Source organism: Scardinius erythrophthalmus (assembly GCF_964197995.2).
Source record: "Scardinius erythrophthalmus genome assembly, chromosome: 19".
Classification (NCBI taxonomy): Eukaryota; Metazoa; Chordata; class Actinopteri; order Cypriniformes; family Leuciscidae; genus Scardinius; species Scardinius erythrophthalmus.
In genome coordinates, this window is record NC_138239.1 from 7,568,136 (window position 1) to 7,590,940 (window position 22,805).

General features: G+C 40.6%; 1 protein-coding gene across 1 annotated transcript; it reads left to right on the forward strand.

Annotated features, from left to right (window-relative positions):
- The first annotated feature begins 391 nt into the window (after positions 1-391).
- Positions 392-17,476, forward strand: LOC308679732 (calpain-1 catalytic subunit-like). Its single transcript, XM_081347379.1, has 13 exons — positions 392-494; positions 785-1,029; positions 2,466-2,538; positions 2,684-2,802; positions 2,881-3,014; positions 3,639-3,813; positions 4,075-4,149; positions 5,035-5,120; positions 15,938-16,012; positions 16,104-16,264; positions 16,502-16,665; positions 16,764-16,775; positions 16,900-17,476. Exons 2-13 carry the CDS (start codon positions 793-795, stop codon positions 17,131-17,133), a joined length of 1,545 nt encoding a protein of 514 aa, XP_081203505.1. The 5' UTR covers positions 392-494; positions 785-792; the 3' UTR covers positions 17,134-17,476.
- Positions 17,477-22,805: the final 5,329 nt, after the last annotated feature.

Here is a 22,805-nt window from a genome sequence, read left to right on the forward strand (position 1 = left end):
TTGCCCCACCTCAAAAAAAGAAAAAAAGATTGGAATGTTACTGTCTAAAATTAGGTGTATTTCTATAGATGAAGTCTAAGTTTTATGTAGTTTGTTGTTAGACCGATGCCACAATGTTCTTATTTACTGTTCATAATTATGGTCATTACTGTGTGTCCCTTTGTGGTCTTATCAACCAATCTAACACACTAACCTTTCCGTCAAAACATTAATTGGCTTAGCAACAAACTTAAAAAGACATTTGAAGTTCTTGAGCGCTTTCCGTGTTCATTTGCATAATATTTTTTTTAGAGTTAAGACTATATATGGTGAAATTGTTATGCAACTGCACAGGTGGGAGGACCTTACGCAATAGTGTCCCTGAGCAAAACAAAACCTACACACTGCTCTACACCCTTCCTGAAAACATCATTCGGTCTGAGCGCGGAATTCCTGAGCCTAGGGCAGAACAAAGAGAATCGGTCAAACCTAGTAAGAGAAAACTGCTCAATTAGGTGAGTTGTTATCTTTGAAGGTGAAGTATATCATTTCTATCTTAAAAACTGAGTTTAATCTCTAATTATATTGTAAGTCTCTTAAAAGCTATCAAGATGTGTCTTTCAAAGGGACAACATTTCTCTCCCAAACAGGTCTAACAAGCCTAGAGTATCTTATCTCTTATAGGTCTTTGGAAACAAAACATATTATAGCACAGTGTTGTGTCATCTCACCAGTAAACAATGCCAGATGTGACACTTTTATCTGTTTTTCTTTATATTTTATCCTAAAAATCTGACTTTTACAGCTGTAAAAATGCCACCACCTCGTGTGAACAGAGTACCCAGGGATGAACAGCCCACAAGAGACAAAACGGGCACTCTTGACGTCCCTTTGAAATTCTTGGATCAGGACTACCAGGAGTTGAAGAAGAGCTGCTTCACCAATAAAAGGAGATATGTTGATGAGAAGTTCCCTTCAGACAGCAGCTCCATTGACCCAAAGAAGAAACTTGGATTGGATATGAAACAAATCAAATGGTTGAGGCCATCAGTAAGTTACCTGTATTGACTTTCCATCTCCAGACCTTCAGAAACTTTCAAGAAGAGTATATAGACATTATTGTTTGAACGGATCTAAAAGAACTTGAATATTACCATCATCAATTGTTGCTAAATGTCTCTTAGGGCTTGTAAAAACAGGTTTATCTGTAGCATTTCCCAACATATGATTTATTTACAATTGTGGCAAGGTATCTTAAAGGCACAGTATGTATGAATTTTGGATTAAAATGCCCAAAAAACACTCAAACAATGTTATATATATTGTTGATGTGTACTTGCAAGATCCCAAATGTTTCCAACAATGTTTAAATCCAAAGAAATCAGGTATTTTAACCAGTGAAACGGCCTGTGTCATTGTGTCGTCTGTCAATGACATATCCATGTTACCAGTATAGACGCTTTAATATATTGTTTATAATATGTATATTATGTTATGTGTTTAATAATTATTATGCTTTAATATATTATGTGTTTTATTAGATAGGTGAGCAACTGTTTGGATACTTTTATCGACAGAAAACTAATCATTGTTATATAGTTCAACACGGTTATTCTTATTGCTTGAATCACTTGTTTTCTTGATTTACCGCGAGTAACATGTTTGTACCATGCCTCAGAGACAATGCTATTTTGTCAAATGGCTAACATGGCATAATCAAAAAGAGCTTGTAGTAACAGTACAGCATTTTCTCCACCATACAAAATATTTTAAAATTAAGTGCATGCCATTTAGCAACACAAGTCACCCAGCTTTTAATAATATGATATTCTAATATCGATCTAAGTTACTGCAATGTGCAACAAGTGTCGCATACCAGTCACCGAGCAAACGCACAGAATAACGTTAAAATAACTTTCAACACACTCAAATGTATTTTAGTAAGATTGTAAAACAGCGCTATGTTACCCCACAATTTAAATTTATCAGATAAAGTGACCTGTATGAGAAGTAATTCAGCACTTGCGGCTGTTTTATTAGAATGAAATAAAAAGAGGGGAATTTAAGTGATCAGACATAACTGTAACAAAGTTTAAGATCAGGAAAGGAGGTGAACTTTAAATGTAACTTCAACAAAAACAGCAAAGTAAAATATCCCACGGCTCTCGGCCCCGCCCTGCTTCATACCACAGTAACGTTAATAAAATGAACACATTAGCTCAATCATTAGACCCCCGGATTGCTTTCCATTGGCTGTGGAGGTGAAGAAGACAACTCCCAGGATTCCACGTTCAGTCACGGCATCATCAAGCTCCTCCTTTGTTATTGTTTTGAAAAAGAAAACTCTAGAGGCGTACTGTGCCTTTAAGTGTCTTGAAAGCAGATTCAAAATACAATATACAAGTCTAAATGTCTTCTGTTGTTCCCAAATCCATAGGGCAAATTTCATTGTATAATGTATTAATTCAATTAATCTCTCTCTTTAGAAAATAGTGGCAGACCCTCAACTCATTGTTAAGGGGGTTTCCAGGTTTGACTATTCCCAAGGATCTTATTTAGGTATGTTTATATCTACATACCCCAGTAGGTGTTGGTTTTGAATGATACTGTATGCAGTAAATAGCATCACTCCATATAGACCAGAATGCCTTTTGTTAACTCAATGAAAGATCTATTTTTGCTAATGTTTGTGCTTTTACCTTAGGAGACTGCTGGTTTCTTGCTTCAGTTGGAGCTTTAACCTTTCAGGAGGATGTCATGGACCAGGTCATGCCAGTTGGCCAGTCATTTGGTGAAGATTATACAGGGATATTTCACTTTAGAGTGAGTTCTTTGTTCTTTTTCAAAATAACTTATGAAATCAAATGATCAGTCCTTAAGCCTTCTGCTTTATTCATATAGTTCTGGAGGTTTGGGAAATGGATTGACGTTGTCATTGATGACAAACTGCCAACAATCGATGGCAAGCTCATTTTTGTTCATTCAAACACATCTAATGAGTTTTGGCCTGCCTTGCTGGAGAAAGCTTATGCCAAGTAGGTTTATTCTTAAAATGATTCTTCTTTCATAGTATAAAAGCATGTTTGTTTATTGAACATACCCAAGACAGCACTGGTAATATAAGGTAACTACATGGGTAAAGGTTAAGTTTAGAGGGAGGTTCAGGGTTAGTACCTAGTTATTACCCTGTTATTGTAATTGCTATAATAAGTACATATGATATATACATGGGGAACAAGACTGTAAATAAAGTGCTACCAAATATTATTTAACCATAATTACAAGAGATGTTGGCCCTTTTTATGTTGTGTATGCACCTTGGTTCTGAAGTTGCCTTACAGATAGAAGTATTGGACATTGTCACAATGATAACAGTCCAAACCCGGTCCTGGAGGGCCACTGTCCTGCAGAGTTTAGCTCCAGCTTGCCTCAACACCCCTGCCTGGAAGTTGCTAGTAAGCCTAGTAAGACCTTGATCAGCTGGTTCAGGTGTGTTTAACTGGGGTTTGAGCTGAACTCTGCAGGACACTGGCCCTCCAGGAGCAGGATTGGACACCCCTGGTCTATTTTAATCATCAACAATTTGAGTAATCCCACAGAATCAATCATTAAATGCTTGTTGGTCCACTGTATATTGAAATGTAGAATGACTTTTACAGGGTGTGCGGCTCCTATGCTGACATGCACGCTGGTCTTGTATCTGAGGCTCTATTGGACTTCACTGGTGGCATCCACGTGCACTTTGAAACAGCAAAAACTTCTATTGATTTGTGGAGCCTGATGAACCGAGCAGCAAAAGCAAAGGCTCTGATGGCCTGTGGCACCTTTCTGGGGGTAAGCGGTGACCTCAGGCTTGTCCTTTCATTACAGTGACATATGTTATCACCATATCCATCTAAAACACTGTCACTGAAGTATTTTGCATTAAAGATTTCAATGTTCAATTAAATACAAATTACTATAGTGAACATTTCTAAAATGTAAGGGAACAATGTAGAGCATTGGCCGTACAAAAAGCAATCTTTTCCTATTTCCTGATACATATTTCAAAGAGCAGCATTATTGATTCAATGTCTTTTTTTCATACCATATCAGAAAACATCTGCAAACACAGTATTACCCAATGGCATTGTTCAAGGCCATGCATATACAGTGACGGGGGTTTACAAGGTAAGTCTGCACAGAATCAAATGTCAGATTACAGTGCCATCAGATTAGGGGGACAGACAGACAGACATACAGACTTATAGATAGATAGATAGATAGATAGATAGATAGATAGATAGATAGATAGATAGATAGATAGATAGATAGATAGATAGATAGATAGATAGATAGATAGATAGATAGATAGATAGATAGATTTTAAAACCTCCTGCACTTTAACTTTGTGATGAATTGCTGAGTAGTGCCCTCGAGGCTCTGTTCTGGGACCTGTCTTCACATGTAACCACTTGGGAAAATGTTAAATAAGCCTTAGGTTGATTTTTATAGAAAGACAAGTGTTTAACTACTACAGGGGTGCCAAATCCTGTTCCTGGAGATCTGTCTTCCTGCAAAGTTCAGCTCCAACCCTGATCAAACACAACATAACCAAATTGTAGATCTTCAGGAGCGTTTGATAATTACAGATGGGTGTGTTAGATCAGGGTTAGATCTGAACTCTGCAGGTTTGATCTATACTATAGGAACAGGATTGGGCACCCCTGAACTACAATAATACTTGCTTTGTTCTCATTTAAAAATTTTTGTTATTGTGTACACCAGTATTTATTTACTAATTGCATTCAGATGTATTCAGCATATGAGCTCCACACTTTGGTATGTCCTTTGTTTAGCTTGCATTCATTCCTGTGTTCCTCTTACGTCAAGCCTGTGATTTTGCAAGAGAAGTTTCTTGAAATAATGTTTTGTACTTTATGTGACTCAAAGCATTGTGTTCAGTCACTTCAGTCCTGAGGTAAACAGGTTATTTCACAATATCCCTGGTGAAATGGCAAATGGCATATTCTGTATTTATGCATTTAAAGTGTCATGTCATGTTGTATTCTACAGGTAACATGCCGAGAAAAACCAGTTCAGCTTGTGAGAGTGTTGAACCCTTGGGGAAAAGGCGAGTGGACCGGTGACTGGAGTGACAAGTAAGAGTCAAATGAAATTATAGGTTCACTAATCACAACACTGATCAAGCGTCACTATTTGTTTGTACCACTAGATGATTCATGACTATTATATTAAGTATAAATAAATAAATAAATAAAAAGTCTTAATGAGGTTTTAGTGTTGTATTAAGTTCTCTTACGAGAGGTCTCTCGTACAGCGTAATATCTTACGCTTTGGGGAAAACCTCTTTTCCGCAAGATATTGAAGCCAAAAAATTATCCTTAATTTTGTAATAATGTAAAACGTGTTGCGGCAGCACGCAGACATAGGCGAGACAGCTATTGGCTGCCCTGTGGCAACTGCAGCAGCCTATCGAGAGAGGCCCCTCGTGGGTCACGTCCCGCCGAAACGGGCGTGGCTTGGGCCTATAAATATGGCTCGACAGGCTGTGAAATCTGATTTTTCATCTCTTCATGCGAAGCTCACACATCGCTGGATCCCGAGAGGAAGAAGCCGCACCGTCTGAAAAAGCCTTCTGCGGGACGAGCCCTTCCATCTGAAGCCGCTGGCCCACAACTCGCCGCCTTCAGTCACCGTTCCTGCTACGCTATCCGGCGTCTATATCCTTTTACTCTCTGCTAGTGTGTGTCCGCCGCCGCGACTCACACTCCCTCTCTAAAAGAGCTGAGCGTCTTTTTTAAGATGTCTTGTTCCTGCTGTGGCTCGTGCCGAGCCCCACTCAGCGACGGGGACCGCCATGTCATCTGCGTTTCCTGCCTGGGTGAGGATCACGTACCTCTCGCGCTCGCTGACGGCCGCTGCCCTCACTGCGAGCGGATGCCCATGGTGACTCTGAGGACTCGCCTGGCATCTTTCACCGAGTCTGCACCTCCGCCCACTGCGGTGCCGTGCCGTAAAAAGCGCCGTGCTCAACAGGTCCCGGAACCTCCTCCAACCCGCGGAAGCTCGCCGGTTCGCCCGCCAGCTTCGCCGCCTGCTTCACCCGAGTCCCTTCCTGCCGGACAGCGGCCGCCGTCCGCCGCCGCTTCCGTCATGGATGATAACGAAGAAGCCGTGTGTGTGGAGGATGATACCTGCTCTCTCTTGGCGTCGGGCAGTGAGGATTGGTCAAGCTCTGCGGATCTCGCCCCCTCTGTTCCCCAGCCGCCTGGAAAAAGAGCGAGCATTGAGGCAGAGCTCATGAGTCTGCTCGAGCAGGCCGTTTCAAGCCTCGGCCTCTAGTGGTCTGCGCCCGAGGAGCCTGCACACAACCGACTGGATGGTTGCTTTCTACAGCGAGACCGCACTTCGCCGTCTTCAAGACCTGCGCCCTTTCTTCCTGAGCTTCATGAAGTCGCGAAGTCTTGGAAAGCTCCCTTCTCAGCCAGAATGCGTTCCTCTGTCTCAACGGCATTCTCCCAGGTGGACGGTGCTAAAGACAAGGGGTACCATTCTCTTCCCCCCGTGGAAGAAGCCGTAGTGGCCCATCTTTGCCCGCCCTCTGCTGGACGGCGTGCTAAGACGGCGCTACCGTCTAAAGCCTGCCGCACGACTTCAGCTATGCACGGTCGCGCTTACACCGCCGCCGGGCAGGCTGTGCCAGCGCTGCATTCCATGGCCATCTTCCAAATCTTCCAGGCCAACCTTCTCCGTAAGTTGGATGAGGAAGGACCGGAGGCTATCAGTGTGCCGGATCTGAGGAGCGCGACGGATCTTGCCCTTCGCGCCACTAAGTCCGCTGCACAGGCCATAGGGCAGAGCATGGCCTCTCTCACTGTAGCTGAGAGACATCTGTGGCTAACGCTATCTGAGATGTCGGACTTGGAGCGCACTGCGTTCCTTGACGCCCCTGTCTCCTCTGCCGGCCTCTTTGGATCATCCGTCAAGGATTTCGCGGATAGATTCGCTGAGGTGCAGAAAACGTCACAGGCCATGAAGCATTTTCTGCCTAAGTGCTCCAGCTCCGCAGCAGGTCGCTCTAAGCAGCCGTCTGCTCGAAGCTCCCAGCCGCAGAACCCGCCAGCTTCGCAGCGCCGACAGGCCCGGGAGCTGAGACCGCGCTCTCGCTCTGCCGGCCGCCGCCCCCCTCCGCGTGGGCCCCGGCCGAAGATTGAGGTAAAGCCCAAGGCCTCAAAGTCTTCCTAGCCTGCCTAGGAAGACGATGGTGTTCAAGTCCCGCTGCGGCCAGACTTCCACCAAAACTTCTCGCTCGTTCAGTTCCAGTAAATGTGATTGTCCCAGTGTATTTAACAGAAAACAAGCTGGTTCTTCAACCCGCTTGCCTGCACGCAAACGCCGTTCTCACGGCGACCCAGATAAATCTCAGAAAGAGTGTATTTTCTGGTATTCCGGCCACGGCAATGGTGTTATGAGTGTAGTAAAAATGCCCACAGCCCAGTGCTCATTCCTACACACAAGCACAGCCCACCACACAGGGCTCGCACACATAAAATCGACCCATGTCGATTGTGCATTAAAGCTAGGGTAGGTAAGATTTTTCTAAAAAAAAAAACATTCCAAATTTGTTTCAACTGTCTTTATATACCAATACATAATTAAAATGTAAGTACTCTGAAAAAGAGAGTATAAAAATCGAGTGTCTGTAGACCTCTCACGACTGTTGTAAACACAGCTCATTATTTCCATTCACTCCACCCCCTCCCTTCTGGGCTCCTTCTAAAGCCAAGCCCCCAAAACACATGAACGCACGACGCCAAACGCTCAGGCTCAGGAAGACGCATTTATTTACCTGAGACGAGTGGAGAGGAAGGAGCGCAGTGCATGCAGTGACATCATGTCAGAATCACATGTAATAAAATACCTAACTTTATCACTATGAATTTAAACAAATATGATGGCTTTTAGTACTCACTATCAAGCTAGCATATCGATACTGGTAAAGTTTAAAATATATTTTGTTTGATTCGGTAACAAGCTATATTTAGGCTAATAGGTAACAAGCTATATTTATAAGGCAAAGCTAGGTTGCATTGATACACGTTTTCCCATTACCATCAGTTACACTGTGATGAAGGTGAATTTCGTGTAAGAGTCATAACATATACGGTGTTTTGCATGTAAGAGTTTCCATGATGAAAACATTGACTCTGATGAGGACTAACGTTACACTCCGGTGACGAGTACCGCATCGTCGGTTCGAGGACAGGTCCACTCCGGGGTCGAGGGCGAAGCAGAGGAGGTCGTTCAAGAGTGCGGGCATGGTCCGAGGAAGTAGTTTAGCAAAGTAGCAAAGCTGGCATTGGTACTTTTTGCTGCATTTTCTCAGCCATTGTGCCGCAAACTCCTGCTTACTCGGAGTAGTGAGCTGAATATTTCCGGGAACGGTGACATGTGATGAGTGCACGCAGGGCAGCGCACGCAGTGGGGCGCGGGCACGAGACATGAAGGCATCTGATTGGTTCTTTACACTCGGACCGAGTGGCAGTGATTGGTCAGAGTTTTTACTGTCCTGCAGCTGCTACAGAGGTCTGATTGTTTTCATTCCTTTTTCTGAACACATAATGTATTGACTACTCTCAGGATGGTAGGACCATTTCACCCAGTATAAAAAAAAGTGTTTCTGAACAGGATTACCTACCCTAGCTTTAAACGTAGTGAATGTGCCCACGTCCCAGTGCCCACAAACACTACACACTGCATGTCCCATGGTTTCTGTAAAAACGAAACCAACGCACACACAGTCTGTCCAAGCAGACGGTGTTTTCAGTGTAGTAAATGTGCCCGTTGTCCCGCGCCCACATTCACTCACAGACATGACAAGCCCTACGGGGCTCGCCTCGCTCGTTCTCTCTCAGCAGACCGCTATAGGAGAGTCGAGCAGGGGCAGGCTGGATCTCAGCGCGCACGGTGTTTTACACTGTGTTCCCCATAGCGTAAGATATTAGGCAGTACGAGAGACCTCTCGTAAGAGAACGTACTCGGTTACTAACGTAACCTCGGTTCTCTCTAGAAGAGGGAACGAGTACTGCGTATCTTTGCCGTGCATGCATCACGCTCTGGTTCGCTTCAGCGATGATAAACCAGATTTCACAGCCTGTCGAGCCATATTTATAGGCCCAAGCCACGCCCGTTTCGGCGGGACGTGACGCAGTGGGCGCGAAGTGCCCTCATTGGATCTGACGTCACGAGGGGCCTCTCTTGATAGGCTGCTGCAGTTGCCGCAGGGCAGCCAATAGGCGCGTGAGCTGTCTCGCCTATGTCTGCGTGCTGCCGCAACGCCATCCATCCATCCATCCATCCATCTTCTTCCGCTTATTCGGGGCCGGGTCGCGGGGGCAGCAGTCTAAGCAGAGATGCCCAGACTTCCCTCTCCCTAGACACTTCCTCCAGCTCTTCCGGGGGGACACCGAGGCATTCCCGGGCCAGCCAGGAGACATAGTCTCTCCAGCGTGTCCTAGGTCTTCCACGGGGTCTCCTCCCTGTGGGACGTGCCCGGAACACCTTCCCGGGAAGTCAAGTCAAGTCAAGTCAAGTTTATTTATATAGCGCTTTTCACAACACAGGTTGTATCAAAGCAGCTTCACAGTAATAAATTAGAACAATACATCAATGTTTGTTTCTAGTGGAACGTCTACGTTCGGTAATGCTGATCAATAGTATCGTTGATTGATTAATTCAATTAAATATCCCCAAATATCCCCAACTGAGCAAGCCAAAGGCAACAGTGGCAAGGAACCGAAAAACTCCATCAGGTGACCTAATGGAGAAAAAAAAAACCTTGGGAGAACCCGGGCTCAGTCGGGGGCCAGTTCTCCTCTGGCGTTTATGAACTAGAGGTCGGATTTAACTGTAGGATTAAAAGTATTATATGAATGCCTGGCTGAAGAGATGCGTCTTTAATCTAGTTTTAAACTGGGAGAGTGAGTCTGAGCAACGAACAGTATCCGGAAGACTATTCCAGAGTTTTGGTGCTAAATGTGAAAATGCTCTCCCTCCTTTGGTGGATCTGGATATCCTAGGTATGACCAAAAGCCTCGAATTTAGTGATCTTAAAGAGCGCGATGGATTATAGGGCGATAGAAGATCGGTTAAATAGACTGGAGCTAAGCCGTTTAGGGCTTTATAAGTCAGTAGCAATACCTTGTAATTAATACGGGACTTTATAGGTAACCAATGTAGGGATGATAAAATCGGTGTTATATGATCATATTTTCTTGATCTAGTTAGAACTCTAGCGGCGGCATTTTGGACTAACTGTAGCTTGTTTATTAAGGATGCAGGACAACCGGCTAATAACGCATTACAGTAATCTAGTCTCGAGGTCATGAATGCATGAACTAACTTTTCTGCGTCAGAAACTGATAGCATATTACGTAGCTTAGCAATGTTTCTAAGGTGGAAAAAGGCTGTTCTTGTAACATATGAAATATGATTTTCAAAAGACAGGTTGCAGTCTAATATAACACCCAGGTCTTTTACTGTAGAGGATGAAGTAACAGGACATCCTACTATGTTAAAGTTGTATTGTGAGAGGTTTTGTGGGTGGTTTTTTGAACCGATAAGTAGTACCTCTGTCTTGTCTGGATTTAATAAAAGAAAATTATGCGTCATCCAATCTTTTATATCTTTAACACACTCTGTCAATTTGGATAATTTAGCGTTTTCATCTGGCCGTGATGAAATATAGATTTGAGTGTCATCAGCATAACAATGGAATTCCATGTTTCCTTATAATATTTCCAAGTGGCAGCATATATATTGAGAATAATAGAGGGCCTAACACAGATCCCTGCGGCACTCCATAGTTTACTGGAGTTATGATAGATTTTTCTCCATTTAAATAAACAAAATGGTAGCGGTCAGATAAATACGATCTAAACCAGCTTAATGCTTGTCCTTGAACACCAGTATAATTTTGTAGTCGATCTAAGAGTATTGTATGATCTATAGTATCGAACGCAGCACTAAGATCAAGTAAAACTAATATTGAGATACAGCCTTGGTCAGAAGCTAAAAGTAAATCATTTGTGATTTTAACGAGCGCAGTTTCAGTGCTATGATGCGGCCTGAATCCAGACTGAAACTTTTCATAGGTGTCATTTTCTTGTAAGAAAGAGCCCAGTTGAGCGGACACAACTTTTTCTAGTATTTTAGACATAAAAGGTAGATTTGAAATGGGTCTATAATTTACTAGATTATTCGGATCTAATTGTGGTTTCTTAATGAGAGGTTTTATAACTGCCAATTTAAATGTTCTTGGAACATGACCTAAAGATAAAGACGAGTTAATAATATTGAGGAGAGGCTCTTCCACTACAGGTAACACTTCTTTCAATAGTTTAGTTGGTATGGGATCTAATAAACATGTTGTTGTTTTAGAGGAAATGATAAATTTATTTAACTCTTTTTGTTCTATAGTTGAAAAGCACTGTAATTGTTCTTGCGGCGTGATAATTGAGGCTGAATTATAAGGCGCGATTGAGGATTGAACGTTTACAATTGTGGTTCTGATGTTTTCTATTTTCTCAGTGAAGAACTTCATGAAATCATTACTACTAAACTGTAATGGAATACTTTGTTCAGGAGACATCTGTTTATTTGTTAGTCTCGCCACGGTGTTAAATAAGAACTTAGGATTGTTATGGTTGTTTTCTATTAGTTTGCGTAGATGCTCAGCCCTGGCCGCTTTTAGGGCCTTTTTATAACGTGACATACTGTCTTTCCATGCGATTCTAAAGACCTCTAAGTTGGTTTGTTTCCATTTACGCTCTAAATTACGGGTTTCTCTCTTTAGAACACGCGTAGTACTGTTGTACCATGGTGCTTTACTTTTCTCTCTGACCTTTTTTAATCTAATGGGCGCAACAATATCCAATGATCCAGAGAGAATGGTGCTCATAGTGATAGTTAATTCCTCAAGTTCATCTGTTTCTTTGGGTTCACTGAGCAGCTGAGACAGATCCGATAAGCTGTTTGAAAAATTATCTATGGTGGATGGAAGGATTGTTCTGCCTAATCGATAACGCGGCGCAGCATGATATATTACAGGAGTACGTAATATGCAAGTTACCATGTAATGGTCAGTGACATCGTCACTTTGTGGAATGATATCTATATCGGTTGGATCGGTTCCATGTGATATAATTAAATCGAGTGTATGATTAAATCGATGAGTCGGTCCGGTAATGTTTTGCTTGACCCCAAAGGAGTTTAATAAATCAGTAAACGCAGCCCCTAACGCATCATTTTGATTATCTACATGGATATTAAAGTCTCCAACAATTAATGCTTTATCGAAGTTAACTAATAGGTCTGAGAGAAAATCTGCAAACTCTTTTAGGAAATCAGCGTAAGGCCCAGGCGGTCTATATACGGTAGCCAAGGCTAGAGATAATAGGGATGTTTTTCTATCATCTAAGAGCGTAACATTTAGTACAAGTACTTCAAATGAAATAAACTTATAACCCGTTTTCTGAGTAACATTGAGAAAATCTCTATAGATTGTTGCAACACCGCCGCCACGACCATTCAGACGGGGCTCGTGCTTATAGGAGTATCCTGATGGAGTAGACTCATTTAAACCGAAATAATCATTTGGTTTAAGCCAGGTTTCAGTAAGGCAAAGTACATCGAAGCTATTATCTGTGACTATTTCATTTACAATAACTGCCTTAGGTGTGAGTGATCTAATGTTTAAAAGACCTAGCTTTAAAAATTGTTTTTGATTACCAATAGCAACATTTTCTGGTTTAATAACAATTAGATTTTTTCTAGATCCTGCAGTAGATTTATGATTTGATCTCACTAAACGAGGAATAGACACAGTTTCTATGCAATGTTCTACACTATTTATATCAGTTAAATTGGTGCAGCAGAGACTATGATTTGGACTTTTGTTTACTAGTCAAAAGGTATTTAACATTTTGGAGATGTTATCTGACAGAAGATCCGATCCGAATCTGTTTGGGTGTAAGCCATCAGCACGGTAAAGCCTAGGACGCTCCCAAAACAGATTCCAATTATTTACAAAGAGAAGTTTCTGCTCATTGCACCATGACATTAACCATTCATTAAGCGCAAATAATCTACTAAACTTTTCATGACCTAGTCGGTACGTGGGAAGCGGTCCTGACACAATAATCGTTATATCAGGCAATGTGCTGCGTACCGTATCGATCAGATTCCTGAAGTCTTTCTTCAAAACTTCCGTCTGGCGCAGTCTGATGTCGGCCCCTCCCGCGTGCAGGACAACGGTTCCGACGCGCTCGTTCAGAATCTCGGGAACGTGAGCAGCGACTTCGGAAACACGAGCACCAGGAAAGCAGTGACTATGCACCTTACTTTTATTTAACGTAACGTGTACGTGTCGAACGATGGAATCGCCGATGATCACAGCATCGCGTTCTGTTTCGCGAAGAGGGGAGAAGCGGTTTTGTGTGGATATCTCGAAAACCGGGAGGGTCGGAGAGAGTTTTCTTGGTCTAGACCTGACTCGCGACTTCCGCTGCGGAAAAATCCAGGCTTCGTGATGGCATGTTGGAGCCGGAGTGAACGAGACCATGGCTGATCGCGACCTCGACGTTCGGGACCGATGTTGAGGAACGCACGGAGTAGACGAGGTCGGAGTCAGCGGGTTAGTAACATTAATCTCTGATTTGTGTGCCTCGGCGCGCGATGTTTCGAGAGCCAAACGCCGGTCTATCAGCTCGGCTTTTCTTACTAAAAGGTCGTGGATCTGTTTCTCAACAGCTTCCAGCTCAGACTGCACCGCGTGCAGCTCAAATGTGTCCTCACCTGCACCAAAAGGTAGACTACTTACATTTGATATATTCGCCATTTTAACAGATGGACAGTAAGTTAAGTTAGCAACGACGCTACCAGTGGTGCTATCAATATTAATACTAATTTATGGCTTAAGTCTTGGATATAATCCGTCTTTTCAGTGGTACGGGTGTAGAGTAGACGCACGATAGGTGAAAAATGTTTGTTTGTAACTTAAATGAGTGCGGAGAAGACGCGTTCAGCCGTGATCCACGGACGTAACCTATAAGAGTATCCAGCGTTGGATCACAAGGCTTGAGACGCGTCTGCTCAACAATCCGCGTTATAACTATGAGGTGAGGAAAAGTAGAAAATGTTCGTTGTAAGTGAGTTTAAAGAGAAATCAAGAATTATAAATCAATCGATGGAGCTCCAAAGACAACAACGCGCTCAGACGCGACGCATGCGCATTCGAAACAGGAAGTTCTATCTAGAAAAAGGAAGTTCCGGAACAGATGCCCGAGCCACCTCAGCTGACCCCTCTCGATGTGGAGGAGCAGCGACTCTACTCTGAGCTCCTCCCGAGTGACCGAGCTTCTCACCCTATCTCTAAGGGATCGCCCAGCCACCCTGCGGAGAAAGCTCATTTCGGCCGCCTGTATCCGGGATCTTGTCCTTTCGGTCATGACCCAAAGCTCATGACCATAGGTGAGAGTAGGAACATAGATTGACCGGTAAATCGAGAGCTTCGCCTTGCGGCTCAGCTCTTTCTTCACCACGACAGACCGGTACATCGACCGCATTACTGCAGAAGCTGCACCGATCCGTCTGTCAATCTCCCGTTCCATCCTTCCCTCACTCGTGAACAAAACCCCAAGATACTTAAACTCCTCCACTTGAGGCAGGAACTCTCCACCAACCTGAAGTGGGCAAGCCACCCTTTTCCGACTGAGGACCATGGCCTCGGATTTGGAGGTGCTGATTCTCATCCCAGCCGCTTCCTATGTTAAGATGGCTCCTGCACTGAGTATTGTTTATTAGGCAATGGTATTGAGAAACGTTGCATGTGACCAAAACGTTTGCTGTTTTTTTATTGAAGTAGTGGTTTTATCTCGCAATTGTCAGTTTTCCTTCATTGTTAGAGTGTGCAGGCCTTTTTGAATCTTAGGGTACGTTTAAACTACAACAATGTACTAAAAATTTTAGTTTTTACTTTGCGTTTTTTGCGTACAGACGACAATGTTGTCAAAAGTATTACCATTCACACGGATCCGCTAAAACGATTAAAAGCACTGTATTATTCATGCCAGGCCAGTGCATTGGCGCTGTCACTTTGTAAAGATACACTATACACTTATAGACTGAACATAATACACATGCGCATGATGTCACCGTTTTCACAAATCTGCGTTTTTGTACTTTACACAGAAATTATAACATTATCGTTTTCAAAAACTTGCACAGGCCCCCAAAACGCTGTTGTCGTGTAAATAAACGGCCAAAACGTTTCTGTTTTTAGTTTAAAGTCTTGTCTAGTCTTGTTAAGGAATGTTCACACTAACAACAATCGCTGGAAGTTTTCAAGTGCCGTTGATTTTTAATTTGCATGAGTTACTTCAACGGTCACTGCTAACTCTCATTCACTGAAGGATATTTTGAATGAATGAGCTTTTGTTGCCTCTAGTCAGTCTTTTGTAATAGAATATACCTAAAAAAAAACAGTTCTTTAGTGACATCATCTTCTGGGAAATGTCATCATTTGGGTGGGGAACAAAGGACAAACATCAATTACTTTTAAAAAGAGTTGATGAATTCTGTTGATCACTTTAAAACATTTCAGCCTGTTAAAATGAGAGAAATCTGTATGATAATATATAAAAAAGATGGTTAAACAATATTAAAATTACAGGTACAATTGCTAATTTTATTTCTTTACTTTTTGTTATCTTATTTAATTCTGTGCCATTGGAAATTCAACTATACCCTTTTAGAGAAATACTAATTATAACAGAAGCTTGTACTTTCAGTTCAAAAGTATATCTGTTTTTTTTCCTCTTTATTTGCTGCTGCTAATTTCTCAGTGAGCATAACACCATGTAATATATATTTAATATATGCTTTTGCTTAACTTTAGGTCATTGTTGTGGAACAAAGTGAGTGAGAAAGAGCGGTCCAGGTGTCGTTCTTTGGCCAATGACGGGGAGTTCTGGTGAGCATTAACTGTAGTTTCAGATATGATTTCAGTTTCAGATCTAGCATTAATGAATCAAATATTTTCAGTAACTCATATTTTACTGCAGGATGTCAATGGAGGACTTCACCAAAAACTTTGAAGATATTGATATTTGCTGCCTCAGTCCTGATTTTCTGGACAGTTCCTCTGAATGCAAATGGACTTCCACATGTTACAAAGACAGCTGGGTTGATGGGACTACAGCCGGTGGCTGCCTCAATAATAAAGGTAGCTCATAAACATATAATGAGAGCATTACATACTAGCATGCATGAATAGAAATATCAGATACAGCATGCAACATGCTTTTTGGGTATCTATGCATAATATTGGCCATATGGTGTGTGTGTGTGTGTGTGTGTGTGTGTGTGTGTGTGTGTGTGTGTGTGTGTGTGTGTGTGTGTGAATGTTTATGTGTACCTACTGCATGTACCTCAAAGGTCTGATTCAATGGATGTCTTGTAGACTCTTTCTGGAAGAACCCTCAGTTTCGGGTGAGGATTGAGGAGCTTGATAAGGAATGTAGTGGTCAGTGCCCTGAAAACATACTGGTGTCCCTCATGCAGAACCATGAGAAGAGAAACAGAAGTGAAGTTTCTAACTATGCCATCGGCTTCGATGTTTTTGCGGTCAGTATTAACAAATAACTCTATTGGAGTCACAGAAAATACAGTCATTTTGGTTTCCACTTATTAATGGTGTGTTATTCTATTTTCTACTTCAACAGATTCCACCAGAGGCAAGTAAAAAATATAATTCAAGCTCAAAAGTGTAAAACTTTGCTTTTAAAATGCATAAATTACACGATATTTACTAAATAAACTGGTTGCTTGAATAGAAGTTTATATTTAATTCTCCTTTAGATGAAAGATGAGAAGCTCCCGGACAAGTTCTTCTACCGCAAACGGCCCATTGAAGGTAGTGGGAACTTCATCAATGCAAGACATGTGATGAGATTCTTCAAGCTTGAACCAGGAGAGTATCTCATTGTACCGGCCACTTTCAAACCTAAAGAGTCTGCAAAATTCATATTGTCCATCTTCTCAAAGAGTGAATCCCATAGGAGAAATATGAAACCTGAGTTGACATATGTATGAAATGACCTATCAGCGACTCCAGATAAATGAAAAGTCAGACTGCAGTACTGACAGTTTCATGCATCAGTGCTATGCTATATATATTCCCTGGGGATTTTTGTTGTTTACAAGCATTAATGTTTCTCTTAAACTATTTCATATAATATCTGAATTTGTGAGCTGTGATTAATGTTATTAGTCACATTTATTGTTGTTTATGTGTAAGGTTTTAGATTTTCTGTCATGTTGTAATGTTGTGTTTGGGTCAGGCCAGTCTGTAACATAATGACACCTTGTTAATGCCATTTCAGTGAGTGCCCATCATGTCTTCAAAATTAATCGTATAGACTGAAGTGTCACAAAAGATCCAATACTAAAAAAATAAACAATGTTTTTCAAATAATTATTTATATTATTTCAAATGTCTGATTACAATTTTAATATTTGCTATGCAATAAGACTGATTTTGGATAGTGTTTTGCTCCATTTAGTTTCTGGAGGAATAAGTGAAGTGCCCCTGTAAGTACTGAACTAACACTGCAGTTACGGGTTTCTTACAGTAGAGGGCAGCAGTTCACTAAAACAATGGACATCACATTCACAACAAACACAGGTAGAAGTGAGAGCATTTACTGAGGTCCGCCTCGGTCAGCCGAGAAGTATCGCTGTGTACACCTGTAACATGAGTCTCAAATGCGTCTCCTTTGACGATTGACCTGGTATGAGTCGGATTCGGGTGAACGTCTCTGGTTTTGTAACTAAATCATCGCTAAATCAAAGTGTTGCCGGGCGTCAGAGATTGACAGGTTATCGTCTTCTCCTGTTGATGCCATATATAATTATAATGGCAGAATGTTTTCACGCCATATATTCACTTAAAGTATTTCATTATATTATAACAGATGTGTGAACACTAATAATTATGGTTATGTTTGAAGAGCGTGAAATTGAAATATTTACGAAAACGTCTTGGGGTTTATTGTTTAGCTCTCCACTTTTGATCACCTCATATCTTAATACTAGGTGTAAATGAGGTTTTAAGAGGGACAAAATTAACTTTAAGTAACTTTATTTATAAAAACTATGATTAAATTGGCCCTCTATCGGTTAAAAAACAGAATTGCATGCATTTTGTGGAAGAACATTGTTTTCGGCTCTGTGCAGATTAATATGGTTCTTTCTTATAGCTAATAGGAGACAGGGATAGCTGCACGTTGGGTTAATGAGTGAATTGCTACAACAGAAACTAACCCTAAACCCTACCCCACACACAGACAGACAATTAAGCTTCCGTGACCAATAATAAAGATACAGAGATATTTCTCTACACCTCCACCTTTTGGCATGTCCATTACTCCAACCTGCAGATACTCACACTTGGAGAAAAGAGATAGATATTATCCTACAACTCATTAAACATTCACTACAAGGCTTAAGAGATATAACCAGTTTAGATGGAGAGGACCCTATTTTTTTACAGTCTATGAGAGGACCTCAAGCTGACTAGCTAAAGACATTAGCTATATCCATTAATAGACACAATATTTCCTTGAAAATAAATTCCAGCACAGCACTACAGCAACTATAATGAAATGACCCTCTACAATAGATAATGCTTCATGAACTCTGTTTGAGAGCTATATATGACAATTTATCTGTTCAATAAAATACCTTACTCACCTGTTGAGTAATAAAAAATGGGATCTCTACATCACTTTTACAACATTTCAAATCGCTATTTCTCGCCATCTCCGAAAAGCCAAAAACAAAGTTGATTCTTGTTTTATTAAAAGCTCTGTCACGTTCTCTTTGTGCCAGCAGACTTTTCCCGGAGATTGGAGATTTAGCTGCTCCATGTCAACATTTCTCACTCGTTGTGACAACTAACCTGTTCCACGATACAAAATTCCCTGTGAACCTTCTCACTAGGTCTAATGTAGGCCTATATATATATATATATATATATATATATATATATATATATATATATATATATATATATATATATATATATATATATATGTATATAAAAGTTACATCCTTTAAAATTCTATTAAAATGAAATGGTATAATATGGAGTTTTTTTTTTGTTTTTTTTTTGTCAAAAAGATGGTGTAAACCCATGTTCAGTGGTGGACATGAGGCCTTATGGAGGATATATAAACACTGGGATAATATTTTACAGACCCAAAGCCTCCTGTTTGCATGCATGGGCCTCTTACAACAATCACAATGTGTGTATGTTGACACAACACACAAAGCACACTGAGCCCCTGCACGTGTACAGCATTTACTTGTTTTTGTTTTTTTAATGTTTTTCCTTTGGACATTCTGAGCCAGTTTTGTCACATTTAATGTAATTAATGTTTGTGTTTCTTCTAACTTTATTTGTTTCACAATCGTTAACATTTTTTTTCAGAAAACTGAATTTGTTTTGATAAGCCTCTTGCTTGATTTAGAAAGTCTGACCCTCAGATGACCTCTGACCTCCTCAGCCAACACATGCACAGGAAACAGAATCTGATAGAGGACTTCCAGACCAACTTCATGAGGAAACGGGTAGGATACATGCAACACTGGTTCAGCAACCTATTTGTAATATGACACACACACACACACACACACACACACAGACAGAGGCGGCCTTTGCAATTTCAGAAGCCCGTTTCAAAGAAACAGTTGGAGGCCCCCATATGAGAAAAAAAAGACAGACAAAAGCATTTCATGTAATGCGACTGCAGTTAATTTATTATCTCTGTTATATTTAACAATGTTATCTCATATTTCACTATTAATAGTCTAATTATAAATGCATTCAATCTACCACTATCCATGCATCTCTTAAACCATAATGAAATGGTACTTTTAAATATGAAACTAAACTGCCAGTAGGTGGCAGCAAATCATTGTCTATACGAGTGAGTCATTGAATCATTTAATCATTTAATCAAATGATTCGTTCAAAATGGCTGATTAATACAGGGACAAAGCAAGTTGCTGAATTCGGAACCACATACTAATCTTGCTGTGTCTCCCATAGAAAGATTTGGTAAACGTAGCATGAGTAGAACTATTATGCGGTTCCAAATTCAGAGAGTGACTTGCTGCGTCCCAATTCGCACACTACCCATCCTAAATAGTTTTCGAAATTAGAATTAGTGTGTCCCAAATCGTAGTTTGTTTTTCCGGTTAGAATCCGAAGTGCAGATCCGTGCACTCTCTAATTGCTAATATCGCCCATTGTGCGTTGGTGATTTGATTAGAACTACAAAGACAAATAAAATGTGTTAAGAAACTACAAACATGGCGGATGTGTGAGTCTGACGGTTGAATAAAGAGATTTAGATCAATGGGTTTGAGTGTTTAATAATCAGTATCTAACCTGACAAAAAAAAAACATTTATTCAATGTTATCCACATTACTGTATATTTAATCTGCATCAGCATTATGAACCTTTAAAAAGATACTTCTGGTCATTAAAGGGTTAGTTCACCCAAAACTGAAAATTCTGTCAGTAATTACTCACCCTCAAATTGTTCCAACCCCGTAAGACTTTTGTTCATCTTTGGAACACAAATTAAGATATTTTTGATTAAATCTGAGAGCTGGATCACTCCTCCATAGGCTTCCATGTTATTGAAACTTGCCGGTCCAGAAAGTTAGTAAAGACAATGTTTAAAGTAGTCCAAGTGACTACAGTGGCTCAACCATAAGTTTATCAAGCGAGAGAATACTTTTTGTGCGCAAAAAAAAACAAAAATAACGACTTTATGCAACTATTAATTTTCTTCTGTGTGGGCCTCTGATGTGAGTTCACGTAGTGTAACAACGCAGCGCAACATCAGAACGTAGGCTGACGCCCGTTTCACACATACTCCGTGTGCAGTGCGTATGCGGTGCGTGTTGCAGTGCGTATGCAGTGCAGGAGCAGCACACGCAATAGTGCTTTCACATATGCTGCGTTTGCAGTTCGTAACTGATCCACTGCTGTAGGCTGTACCACAAATACATACTCACTATTTGTATTTCAAATCCAGAAGTTATCAGCAACTTTTATTTAAAAAAAGGGTTTTTTTTCAGCATTGTGATTCTCTTTGTACACATTTAATAGACGTATTCATGTTTAAACACAATTTAAACAACATATTATTAAATGCAATACTTCTATATAATTATATATTAAGTTGCTCAAGCAAGTGGTAAAATATTTTACCATGTACTTCGCATAGCCTACATTTTAAATTAAAACTTCAAATTGACAAAAACAGCAGACGCAAATCCTTTCTTTTGCATAATTTAAATCTTTAAACAATAAATCTTACATGTCACTAAGAACTTGTTTTTCCACTTCCACGAATGAGACGAGTGTTGTTCATTATCTTGCCTTGTTGAAGTAAATTGTATTTTCCCTTGATTTACCCCGGTCTTAACGTCTCAGCATTGCGATTCTCTTTGTACACACTCTTTAACAGACGTATGCACGTTCAAACACAATTTAAACAACGTACGTCAGCTTATTATTCAATGCATTACTTCTACTTATATTACAGTTTTTTTCGATTGCTAAACGACAGTGAGCACAACTGGAGCTACATGTGCAAAACTCTAACTACAGTCTGCACTACCAACAGTCACCTGAGCTAAACAGTTCACATTACCTGCAAAACTCACTCCAAGCAACACAACTCTTAACACACGGCTCAAAACAGGCTCAGTGCAGCCAAACACTATGCACAACCCTCACTGAGATAACACACACTGTCACTCAGAACACACTGAGAGTAAAAAGACTAGCATCAAACACCAATACAGAAAATACAAACTTTTCATCTTTACAGTTTGAACAATTTCAGTGACTTCATACAAAGTAATATTTTCTTCAAAGAAAAGAGTGACATTTTTTCACATGATTTATTTAATTTTTTAGAACATAACAATTCTTTAAGGTAAATGAAAATTAGCAGTTTGCTTCAATAGTCTGTAGTAATTTACGGAATTACAGTAATGAGAAAAAAAAAGGTAGAAACTAAAAGTACATACGAACATGTAATGTAATGTAATATAATGTAATGTAATGTAATGTAATGTAATTCGAACAAATAATTGAGGGGCTAATCCTGCCTCTCTCTAGCATCAGGCCACAGGTGTTCATCAACATCACATCTAATATTCTCTCTTGCCATGCACCTGGGGAAGAACCTTCTGGAGTGCCTTATCCATCCCTGGCAGTCGTGTCCTCACATCCGGCACGCATGGCTTCCAAAAGAGGCCTTTGGTCATGTGGGTGGTGACCAAACACTTTCCACCTCCACCCATACAGAAAAACAATATATTGAAATATATATATGTGGCATATATTCCAAATACATTGAAATATATTTGCATTGTTGGTCACTTATATTTATCATTTTGAAATATATTCGGAAATATAACAAAAATATATGATGTTACAGTAAGTGTGAAATATATTTAACTAAAATATATTTATTGGGCCAATTTCGAATATTTGCATATATTCCAAAAATATATTTCAAATATATTTATTTTGTGTATGGGAGCCTTTCAGCTGAGATTGCAGTCAGCAGTGTTTGAAAGGCACAAGGCTGAAATCTATTCTGTTTTGAATGTGTGGTTCACAGTTTTGACAGCAGTGTGTTAGCATTTGAACAAAGTGCTGTAAATTCACAGTGTT

What these genes read in the sequence shown, in the direction of transcription:
- LOC308679732 (XM_081347379.1), top strand. Translation starts at nt 793, where the DNA reads ATGCCACCACCTCGTGTGAACAGAGTACCCAGGGATGAACAGCCCACA. An exon ending in TTCCCAAGGATCTTATTTAG is followed by an intron (nt 2,539 to 2,683) that starts GTATGTTTATAT and finishes CTTTTACCTTAG; the next exon opens with GAGACTGCTGGTTTCTTGCT. An exon ending in TGGCTGCCTCAATAATAAAG is followed by an intron (nt 16,265 to 16,501) that starts GTAGCTCATAAA and finishes GATGTCTTGTAG; the next exon opens with ACTCTTTCTGGAAGAACCCT.